The 12,227-nt window shown below is 41.0% G+C and overlaps 1 protein-coding gene across 2 annotated transcripts in view; it reads right to left on the bottom strand.

The window, feature by feature from the left end:
* Positions 1 to 12,227, bottom strand: part of LOC115413134 (formin) — a 51,751-nt gene that overhangs the window by 22,591 nt on the left and 16,933 nt on the right. For both annotated transcript variants that reach the window (XM_030125872.1, XM_030125871.1), the window contains 5 exons: positions 11,099 to 11,799; positions 8,996 to 9,137; positions 4,599 to 4,686; positions 433 to 494; positions 159 to 247 (listed from right to left, as the gene is read on the bottom strand). In XM_030125872.1, the coding sequence (XP_029981732.1) occupies positions 159 to 247; positions 433 to 494; positions 4,599 to 4,686; positions 8,996 to 9,137; positions 11,099 to 11,799 (1,082 nt within the window). The remainder of the gene's footprint in view (positions 1 to 158; positions 248 to 432; positions 495 to 4,598; positions 4,687 to 8,995; positions 9,138 to 11,098; positions 11,800 to 12,227) is intronic.

Genomic DNA, 12,227 nt, shown 5'->3' with positions numbered 1-12,227 from the left:
CTGGTCAAACATGGAAATAGGAAGGCCAGGCTTAGCGGCACCGCTGGGTTCGGGCCTCGTTAACTGGTCCAGACTACTTAACCCTGACAGGATGGAACTACTGAAGCAATCTCCAAAAATTACAAAAAATGTGGGAACTGTCAACAAAAATTACTTACTGTTCAGGTTTGTCCAGCAGTTTGACCTCATCCTCTTTGGAATTCTCATAATGCTTCTTTATCATCTCCAACTCATCACTGGTGCCCCTCTGCAGAGACAAACAACACAGTCCACTATAGTCCACAAACAACAGAAATTTAAGTATGCATTTAAATTGTTGCTTGTCAACATGTTACACAGAGGCATATATGTGCAGGAATAATTAAAAGCAAAGAGGTTTTTTATCAGTTTTTCACCAAGACCACTCTTTTTGTTGTTGTCCTTTGTGCTTACATTTTCATATAAAGCCTCAATGGTCTCCAAATCCACCACAGAGTTGTCCACAGTGAGAACAGCTGGAAGAGAAAAGATATTAATTATAAGCTATCGGTCTTATAAATGGATAAGATCTTAGCCAAAGCATGCTGCGTTTTAAGAGCTGCCAACCCTGGAGGAACCATCTTGTTTTTCCGACTGGAGATGTAAACTCACAATAGCCCTGTAATTTTCTCAAATGCTGCTCTGTAAAAAAAAAAAATATATATTTGTGGTGAACTACTGAATATGTTCAGAGTTCCAAAATATTGTGTGTGGGGGGGATGAGAAGCTTGTATAAAACCAGAGCACTTCATATCCATGTAAGCATGGATTTTATACTGCACCACACCAGAAGCAACAACTAATGTACCATTCAATTACCATGTAGTTAAATTACACAGCTAATTTAAGATATTAGCTTGAGGTGGTGAAGCTGGGAGTGCGGCCAGGCTGTTGGGCAGAGAATGTAGGACGGAGTGGGTCTGAGACCACAGACACTCAACACTATTCTCCTCCACTCTCTTCTTTAGGAGGCAGGTTTAGGGATGAAACCCACTGACACAGCTCAAAACAGAAAGGCTGGAACAGCTAAACTTCTAGACCTACAGTCGCGGAAAAAATTATTAGACCACCCTTGTTTTCTTCAATATCTTGTTCATTTTAATGCCTGGTACAACTAAAGGTACATTTGTTTGGACAAATATAATGGTAAAAACAAAAATAGCTCATAAGAGTTTAATTTCAGAGCTGATATCTAGCCATTTTCCATGGTTTTCTTGATAATAACCAAAATCACTTAAGTTCTTCCATCGTTAGCTATCGCACTGTACTGCCAAAAACAGTGCTTTTAGGCATTCCATGTTCTCTTTTCTGTCTGTTTTAGTCACATGATACACACAGGAGTTAGTACTTGACGGCATAACCATTGTTTCTGATGACTTTTGACAGTGTAATTATTTTTTCCGCAACTGTAGAACCATTACATTTAATAAGGCCAAAAAAGTGAGTGAGAAATGAAAAATGAAAAGGTACAAGACTAAAAGGAGTAAAAAGAAGAGGTAAATGCCAGTAGTGATTATTTAAACAACTACAAATTGCTTACGAAATTACTTTTTATTATCTTAGCCCACAGGCCACATGTTTGTTAACCCTAACTCAAATAATAAAAACCGAAGTGAACATGAAGGCAAAATGTAGCGGACGGCACAAAAAGAGAAAGTGACTCCTGTTCTGTGTCTGGGAGGTGTCACAGGTTTATGGCGCTGTAGGGGAGGAGGAGAGGGGGACGTGATGGGAGGGATGGCTCCAGTGCTCCTGGATCAGCTGACAGTTGTCTGGTCGGTGTCAAACGAGGGCTGTGCACCACCTACTGCTCTCACATCAGTCCAATCCCACACTATGGTTTCCATCCCAATAATACCTGATGTGGTGATATTTGCATATTTTCTTCGTGTACTTGGGCTGAGAAATATGCAAATATCAGGTTGATTATTTTGACAGATATTTTGTTACACAAGTCTTTGTTTTAGTAGGAATGTTAAGTTTTGCATTTCATTTTTACTGAGAAAAATAGAAAATGTGCTCTGCATTTTCCATTTTCTACATCTAGAGAATACAGCTGGTAGGCATTTGGATATTATTTGGCCATTTAGTGATTTTAGTAATATTTCAGTCCTAGTCTACAATCATCATCATTGTCATCATCATCATCATCATCATCATCATCATCTGTATTTACAGACTTGGGAGTCCATTTAAAAATAACAAACAGGCAAACAAAAAAACAGAATAAATTTAAAAACACAGGTTAAAAATACAGACAAAACATCATCAGTATTATAAAAGACAACTGTACCAGTGTCGCCAGAGGGTTGACTGGTATTGCACCGAACTATGACTGGGATTTGTCAAAAGCCTAATGATGGAATTCTGACAGTCGTTCAATCAGCAGATAAATTTGTACATTAAGTTTCTCATAAGAGCCTGAAAAGTGTGAACTCCTGCATTGCAGAATAACTCACTTGCACTAGTCCATCGAGGTTTTTTAAACAGTATTCTCATGGAATCATTATATGCAACTTTGAGCTTCTGTAAGCTAGTCTTGTTAAACCTGGCCCACAAGGGAGCAGTATAAAGAGGAGTACAATATGCTCTGAGGAGATTCTTCTTGACATTTTCTGTACACATTGAGAATTTTCTTGCCAACATATTAGCCTGGGCATATAACATCCGACATTGCCTGTACATATCATCGTCATCGGACATTTGATCCTTAATAAAGTGACGTAAATACTTTTTTGTATCAAACTTTAGTTTATGACTTGTTACTCTGAAAATATTATGGATTAAATTCTAATTTTATTATATATTTGATCACAATAGAATTAATATATGGTTCATATAAACCTGGTTTATTTTAGAATTGTTTTATTTTTTGATAAATATTTTAACCATGCTGATATAGAAGAATATATAGAATTTTGGTATTTGCATCATATCTTAAGTAATGTGCAAGTTAAACAAATTCATTACACACTTGTTTCAGTCTTAATTCCTTCACTGGTACCAGCTTACAAGGTAATACTTTGCATTCTGGTTCCCAGCTGTTCCTGTAGCGGCAAAGCTGTCAATGTGGTCCCAATGTCTGGATCAGAGAGAGCGCTGGAGGTCCATTTCCTACATCTTATTAGAGTGGATTATTCAGTCCCTCAGCCATGTAGCCGTCAATCACACACCAAAGGGGAGCCTGCTCCAATGTGCACAGGAGCACTCTGATCCGAGGGGAGCCGGATATCTCTCCACACCGATAGATCAAAGCCTGCCTGCCAACCGCCTCACACCCTCTCCTTCAACTTTTCACTCATCGCTTTGGTGTGTGAGGGGCATATGTTGTGTGTGAACATGTGTACGTATGTATGTTTGTGTGTGTGTGGTGAGGTTGTGGGTGGGGGAGAGCCTCTGTTTGCCCTTGAACCATGGTGGCCCTTAAGGTCCCCCAGTCACTCCAGCTTGTGAAGTGACCCCCTCAGAGTGTCACCTTCTCTACTCCCCTCCTATCCCGTCTCCTGCTCCCTCCCTACTGTAGCTCTAATTACATTACATGTCCCACGTCCTTTTAATTTGGCAACAAAGGAGAGGCAAACATCCGAGGCCATAGACTAGAGCCCTTAGAAGTGCTTATTAAGGTTCTGTCCTTCACTGTCAGATTCAAAATGTCCATTTCACCCACATCTCCCATTAGGGCACAATGAAACAGTCTCACGCTGGGTGTGTGCAGGCCTTTTTTTACCAAACCACCTCTTCAAATTGACACTGGAACCAGGGGAGACGGATTGAAAGGAAAGGAAAAAAATCTAAATAAAATTGGCATCCTGGTCCTATGTTCTGTTTGGCGTGTGTTTGAGGTGGTTTTATGTGGTAGCGCAGTGTCTGCTAACTGTGGAAGGTGGTTTTGTACATGCTTAGATCATTAGTGGGGTGTCAGTCCCATTAGGCTTGTGGAAACCATCACTGGCTACAATAAACAGATCTGCTGGCCGCATGCTCAGACTAGCAGGCGGCAGGCACTCTCCGCCACAGTCCCAGGACAGGACCAATTCCTATCCCATCTATGCTGTCCCCAACACACATATTCTGTTTACACACACACTTACGCATACACACAACTGCATTTTCCACAGGACAGGCAAGTGTACAATCAATCTATGACGCTGTTCATTTGAAGGAGATGGCAATTTGATTTTAAGCAATGCAGGAGGGATCTGAAGTCGCTTGACAGAAAAAGTGAAGGGCTGTTTTCATCCCAGCATTGCCGCCTCACGTTTTGACAAATCAAGGAATTTTCTTTTCCAACGTGGTAACTGGAAAAATCATCAATGTTCCACTTGAAACACAAAATTAAACCAAAAGAATGTCTCTAGTTACAAATTAGTAGCTGTCAAGAGGTAGGAAATTATTCAGTGCTCCAGAGCTTGGTATCTCCCTAAAAATAACTTCATCTGTATTTCACCAAGAGTCATCCTCAATTTATTGTTAGATTGTATTATAAATTCAGTTTATAACTGTGAAATCTAAATAAGATTATGTGCACACATTTCTGGATTGCCTAACTAAATACTGTCAAATTCAAAGCTGATTTTCACCTTGCTGAATGTCTTTCATCTCCAGATGCAGACTCGATATCAGGATGCCAACGGCCTGTGAACGCTTCCCATCCAGAAGTTTGATAATCTAGGAAGAAGAAAAAAATTAAATTGGTATGAATAAGCTACAGTGAGATTTGTAACCATATTATTTAATTTAACAAGTTCCCTCACAAAATGAGTCAAATCTTCACAAGATTTCTTAACACCAATGTTTATATCAATTCTTTTGCTTGACTACTGACAGAAGATGAATTAAGGAACAGATGGTGAATATCGAAATCATCTCGATGAGGAAATTTTTGGTAAAAACATCTTCCAGCCTGGGGGAACAAATGATAGATGATCAGCCCAACAGAGCGCCTGAAGTCCCAGTTAGTCTTAAGTGGCCTGGGAATCATCTGGACCGACCCAAACAACCAGACTAATCAACACACAGCGTGATAACCCATCATTATGACGCAAACAACTGAGAAATCCAAGTATACACAAATAATCGGGACATATTTTGTCAAGTTACATCAATGTGGGAGCGAAGTTAAACAGAAAAGCACCTCATCTGGTTTGCTGAAGAACATGTGTGAGATATAATCAAAAAATATCAAGTCGCAGTGAAAGTACAAAGGCAAAAGTGGCACCATAAAAGGACAGTCTAGAAGAGCAAGGCAAAGAGAAGCAGGGCTTTTATAACAAACTATAAATTCACAGGATTTTTATTTGTGCCTACACATGGTCACAATTACTTATGACTGAATTAGCCATAAAGCCAGAGAGAGTTTTGGCAAGGTAAAGCCCTGCTCTAAAAGTTAATGTGTCAGGCTTCTTCATTAGGTATTATGGCGTTGTCGGCTACTGGGCTGTCCAGTGGGAGCTGGAGAGCAGAAGCCTTAGAAGTGGGTATTGCATTACAGGGCGTTAGTGGGTGCCATGCTGCTTCCAGGTCTATTACCTGGATCACTGGGGATCTCCCACTCTGGGGACTTGAGACGGCTGAGTACCAGGCTTTCCCAACACCTCTAATTAACCACTTTGGACGGGCCACACTAAAAGCAGCCCAGGAACCCTTCCCGCTCACTGTGGCTGCAGAACTCGCCAATTAGCCTAAACAGTTAGGTTAATGAGAAAAGACAACTGATGCTGGATGCTTGGTTGCAGACACGCAAACAGCTTGAGTAAGTGAAGGGAGCAGAACGATGCTGAAGCTGTGACAGGTAGACATCAATAGCTAACGGCTCCCCCCTGTGGAAAAACGCAGAACAGCATATTTAGACTGAAAAGTCAGAGTGAAGGCTTCGGGGCGTTCATTCAAAACCATTAGAATAACAAAGACAGGCCTGAGGGAAGATGAGAAAATGAGGGAGAAAGTGAGATACCTAAGAAAATAAATAAAATGACGGAGGGAGACATTAAGAACGTCAGCGGTTTGAGATGTAGCAGGTGGCTGATGTTAGGAGAGGTGGGCAGGGTGATGCAGGTTCAGAGCCGAGCAGATAGTTTACACAACCATGGCTGAGCAGTTCTTCGGTGACTGTCTGTCTGAATATCTGTCTGGAATCATCCAGGCAGATGTTACAATAACAACTGGATCAAGTCTTCCCATCTATAACCACCTACAAAACACTCAGCAACCCCAATCTCACCCAGTGGTGTTAATCTAACACCCACTCTCCCACGTCATAGTCCGGGCCTCAAATATGTCTTTAATAAACGCACTATGATTGCTCATAAGTCATTCCCATAAAAGCCGCTGTTTGTTTAAGGAGATCTGCAAAGTGTAAACTTGATACAGATTTGATTTATGCAGCTAAAGGAAATGGCTGTTTTGTGTTTACTGATGTGCATATTTGCACACATTCAAATTCAACAGCCCATTCAGCTCAATCGATTTCTTCACCTCCTCCGATATATCATGTTCACCTCTTGCTGCCTCCTTATCCCTCAACAGAGAATGCACCAACATGCTCGTCCTCTAAACTCCTCCAGTCCTATAGGTGCCCTGTCTTCACTGCCTCTTTTAACCAGTGGAGTGAAGCCACATGCCTGCAATTATACCTCTGGTCCAGTCCGCTCTGGTCTGTTCTGGTCTGCTCGGGTGGGAGAGCTTTCTTCAATGTCATCTCCCCTGCTTTGATATGTTAATCAGCAGAGAGAAAAGGGCTCCAGAGTAAACAAGAGCTTTGATTTTTCTATGGCACACATGATAAAGATTAACTCACTCATGTAGGCATCGGCTTCATCCCCCAAGTTTAAACTTTTGGATTGCAGAGTTGTTGGAAAGCGGGGAAGTGGCTCATATGCATAATGTACACACACATTCCATTCCCTCCCACTCATCTCATCTCGCCGCACAAAGCCCCAGGCTGTCGGGTTAGCATGATCTGGCAACACTTTCTGAGCAAGTGCATAATCACTTGAGAGGACGTGCTGTCATCACACACACATTATGTTTGAGCTCATAGACACGCACGCAGAAACACAGACAAATACGCATTCATCGAAACAAACAAGCAAACATAAACATAAACATGACAATTAAAATAAAAGCGTTCCTCACACATATTAACTGGAAACATTTCAGGGAGTGAGAGTCTCTGCAGGCTCTGAGGCCGAGAGTCTGCAAGTCCAGTCGAGTCATGTAACATCAAGTGTCTGATTCTGCAAAGTAAGGTGGTCATATTGAATTGTTTGACCTCTGACCTTGTCATGTATTCTTGAGTAATAGGATAATAGGTTGTAAATAATAGACTTCAATAAATGCATTCAGTATGTGGTATTGGTGAAGACTCCATATTTTCCATTACTCCATGTATGCTTAAGGAACCCCATTGTCTATTATTAAAGAAATACATTAAATGCATTTTGTTTTAACAGAAGATTCATCTGCTCTTTTAGTGTTGGTATTAATAAAGTGAAATCTTCAACATCGATCAACACTTCCAATGCAAAAGCAGCAGCTGTCCTTATAATTAGGAATAAAATCAAAGTCTATTTCTTCATAATTGTCTCTACTTCACTTTATTTATTCCACCTAAAGTCATTTGGATCTTGTCTCTCATCGCTTTGATTTTTTAGTATCCCTCTCATCTGCACCTTTCCTTCTTTCCCACCCGTTAACCAGCTGAACTTCTTGGAGGATACTGTCAGCAATGACTCAGATGATTTCACTAACTTTTAATTCACTGTATAAACTTTCAGGGATAACAAATGATTAAGTAAACAAGTTTCTTTTATTTTCATGGCCTTTTCATTTGGATTTGGACTGAAAGCAATCAAGCCTTTGTGTATTAATTTCACCTCTTCATTCATAAGCAGACCGTGAAAGCACAAATCAAGGATATTCCTATAAAATTAGAACTTCTATATGATCGCATTCAAGGCAGTGCTAGTTTACAGATTCTAAATGCCATTTCCTGATTGATATGAATTTATTTCAACAATGTTTCCATCACTGGGATCAAACCTCTCCCAGGCTGATGTAAGCTTAAGCAGGAGACACTTAGCAGGATTTGTGTCTGGATGTGGCTGTCTGAGTTGGATCAAATGTTGGATAGTTTGCTGCTTTGGAGTGACCAGACTTAATGGAGAGATCTAAGGATGACGATCGGGGACAGAAAAAACACACATACAGACACACACACACACTGTGGCCCTCTGGAATGGACTGGAGCCTTTACAAATTGATCAGAATAGGGGATGTGTATGGATTTAGAGAGGACAGTCTGGGGCAGTGGCCGATTTTTAACTGCTTGGACGCCACAGTGAAGACCACAAGGCAGCCAGAATGCTGACACAGCTCTGGCTGCAGCAGAGGTGCAGAGTTGCAGCATTTGACTAGACATCAACAAGTGAGTCTTTGCTGGGTAAGGGCACGGCTGATCAATCTGGCAGAAGCTACATTTTTGCTCATTTATCTTCACAATTTTCATTTAGAATATTAACTTAAAAGCCTGAACAAATGGAAAAAAAAAATAGAATACTGAACCCCTGCCTACATTTCAATCCTGCAGAGTTGGCTTGTCCAGAAGCAGAAAAGAAAACACATGGGAGTAAACTCATAAACTGATAGCCCATGTTGGCCCGGTGCAAGACTTGGCAGCTGCAAGAATAAGTCTGAAGGAGGACCTGATGAGAATCACCATCCATTTCTTCCTGGTTTACTTTTTGTTATATCTTTCTTTGATTTATGAGTGAACATGACAACGGACAAAAAAATGCCTCTTTTAAACAAAACTTGATAAAAAAACCCATGCATCTAACGCCCTCAGGTGGCTGCAGGAAGAGACAAAACACACAAGATGACCATCAGCAACACCACTGAGAGTAATAACTACATTATTGTTTGTTATACGGCACACATTTTAGAGAGCAATCTGAGACAATGAGAGGAGACAATTTACCTTCTTAGTTTTGGCTTTCTTCTCATAGGTGTCTGACAGGGGCTTTTTCTTTGCCTGGACAGTGGCCTTGGAAAAAAGATCCTCAAACTCCTTGGTGTTGACAATGTCAGGTTCCTCCAAAGAACCCCACAAACTGTTGTTGCTGAAAGTGCAAGTGATGATATTAGATGTATTTTCAGCTTGGGTTCATGCAATTTAACTAAGCTTATAAGCTGATAAAGAGGATGTTTTCAACAAGACCATGATAACACACAGTGGACAGCTTACTTTTCTTGAGCTGAGCAAACTGTATTTTCTATTTATGGAAGCTTATTTTATGTGTATTAAACCTGCCCACTGTTTTCCATTTTCCATTTCACTGTATGACAAAAACTTGGCAAGAATACACCTTAAACCAGACCACAATCTCTACTTTTAGCACTGTTTATGAGCCAGGTGATAAAAATAACAAAAGTTCAAGACAAGCTGGTTTCAGTAATAAAGGAGCATTTCCAGCAAATGAGGAATATTACAGGAGGTGATGTTATGTTTCAAAAGTTGCTGAGTAACATGAAAAAACAAACAGAGACAGAAACAAGTACAAAAGATGTCCAAGGTCAAGAGGTTGTTTCTGAATCAAGTACTGTGCTGTTACTGACACATCTTTTCTCTTCAATAAAGTGTGAACTGTCTGTTACACACTCAGTTCTGTTAATAAAACTTTTATCAGCAGGCACGGTAAATGGCATGTCAATCTCTTCAACTGTTAGGGACCATTTACGAGGAGAATATGAGAATGAATGTATTTATCTGGGGCAAGAGGTTTTCCAGTAAGGGTATAATGATACTGCCCCAAACTCCTTCTTTGATTTTGTGCTCCATTCTAAAGGACTGAGGAAAATTACTTTAAAGAACAGTCTCTGAGTCTAAATCCAAATGTGCAGGAAACTAGCTTGGAAAAGAAAATTGCATCCAAACCCCAAGGAATATTTCCATGCAAGACAACTTTCTAATTGACCGGATTATGACTGTAATTGGATTCGAATCCCCCTTAAAACTCCATGCAGCTTCCCAAAAAAAAAAAAAAAAAGTCTGTCCTGCATTCTGCCAATTGTAAATTGTGTTTCGGCTTAAGTTTAGACACCTGGCATCATTTCAAACCTTATACTATTTCCCCTTGTAACTCAGAACCTCACACCATTAACAGAGATCACACAGCTGATCCGGCTAAAGTTAAACATCTGACCCATTTAATGCCCCTTAACTTGCTCCTTTACAGTAAAATTTATAGCTGACATGAAACTGCTGTGGTGCAGTCAGTCAGTCCTTCAGTGCTGGCCAGGACCAGGGAGAGAGAGTGTGAACCACAGCTCAGCTTCCCTCCCACTAATCCAGCCATGGAAATACAAGGCCATAAAGCTGGAAGCCTGGCACTCAGAGGCAAAAACCACAACCACTGTAAATGGGCTGGATAATCCACTTACAATTACAGTATCTCATAAGGACCCTTAGATAAAGGAGTGTGGTGCAACAGCCATGTCTGTAATCTGTCTATGAATAGGAATGGAGTATGACCCCATTAACCCAAGACTAGTGAAGCCAGCAGCTTCATTAGCCTTGGGATAAGACTGTTTCACACTTAAAACTCTGCATATTAGATATTTCTGCTCTGATTCCTGGATTTCAGTGAACCACAGCAGTAATCTCCCACAACAACAGGTTTCAATCACTATCAGAAAAACAAGAAGACACATAAAGCTAGCACAAAATTCTGAAGATTTTAAAAATATGGTTCATTTTTCTACCATAAATCCTTGTCAACATTCTCACTGTCATAGCAAAAACGACTATAATTGTACTAACACCAAACGACGTCTGAGCTTTCTGTGGCTTTAGGGCTAAATTAGTTTAGCAACCAAGAAATTTCTGAGTGAGAAGTAATGATTGTTTTGTTATGATGATAGTAATCAGACAAGGCATAATCAGTACAACTTAACTATCATTTGTGTAAATTATATCTTGTATCTTTTTGTTATGATTATTGATAGGGAAAAATGGCAAAACTATCATAATGATCAGTGGAAATAAGACTTTTGAGACTTCATTTGAACCAGTTTCACATACTTATTGTCTTGTATCTGTATCCTGGTCCAGTACAGGGGCTTCATTGGACAAGCTGGCTCAATGGCAGGTTTCCGTGGGGCCTTTGCTGTCTTCTGTCCAAAACCAAAACCCCCCATAGGAGGTGGAGGTGGGGGGCCACAGCCTGGAGGAGGGGGAGGAGGAGGTGGACCGAGCCCAGGTAGGCCAGGTGGAGGTGGTGGTGGCGGCGGAGGACCACCTCCTGGGAGTGGAGGTGGTGGAGGGGGTGGTGGAAGTGCTCCCATGGTGCCTGGCAATGGTGGAGGTGGTGGTGGTCCTGAGAAACCGGGAAGCGGAGGAGGTGGAGGTGGGGGTGGGGGTGGGGGTGGAGGAGCTCCACCAGTCCCTCCAGAAGATTTTTCAGCTTTATGCCCCAGATTCAGCCCAATAGAGTCCAAGTTAAGTTTTTTTGGGATGCTCTGGTTTGGGCTTTGAGGGAGCTGGCTGCCCTCACCATCGGGGGTCTTAATGAAGGTCTCCCTGTCTGTCTGGATGCTCACAGTGCGGCAGGTCTTGTGTGTCGGGTCATCTGCAGTTGACACGGCAACATCGCGGACCTCACCCCGCTCTTGACACATGTTGTATGACTTGTCTCTTTGCATCTTTGCAATAATTCCTTCCAGGTGTGATATTGCAACAGCCTGCTCACCTCGCAGTTGGAAAATTTGGAGTTCAAAGTCTGACTGCATGAAGCAAGAAACAACACAAAAAAAGAAATTTACTTCCCGTAATATTCCAACAATAGGAGATAGTTTTTTTTTGTTTTTTTTCTAAAATGATCCATGTGTAAAGCCCTACGGGGGCTATTATTTTTTTAGCTTTGTTTTGAGCTTTGTACCCATTAAATTTTTCCCTCAAGTGCAGCTAATAACTGGTTTGTACGGTAAATGTCTGCTAACTCCAATTTTTACTTGACATCTTAAACAATGAAAAACAATCCAATTTCAACAAAGTATTGATTTGAGACAGAGTTTCTTCTTGTCTTGTTTTGTAGTGAATCTTACAGATGTTCTTCATTAACTTATGTCTCTTCAGAAATTGCATTAAGCACGTTCCCTCAGTTTCTTGTGGGCTGATGTGCGGTATATGTTCGTCAGTGTCAGCTTCAGTC

The sequence above is a fragment of the Sphaeramia orbicularis genome, chromosome 22 (genome assembly GCF_902148855.1).
Source record: "Sphaeramia orbicularis chromosome 22, fSphaOr1.1, whole genome shotgun sequence".
In the NCBI taxonomy this organism is placed as follows: domain Eukaryota; kingdom Metazoa; phylum Chordata; class Actinopteri; order Kurtiformes; family Apogonidae; genus Sphaeramia; species Sphaeramia orbicularis.
The sequence above is the reverse complement of the archived record's forward strand: the minus strand, read 5'-3'. Positions and strand labels throughout refer to the sequence as shown.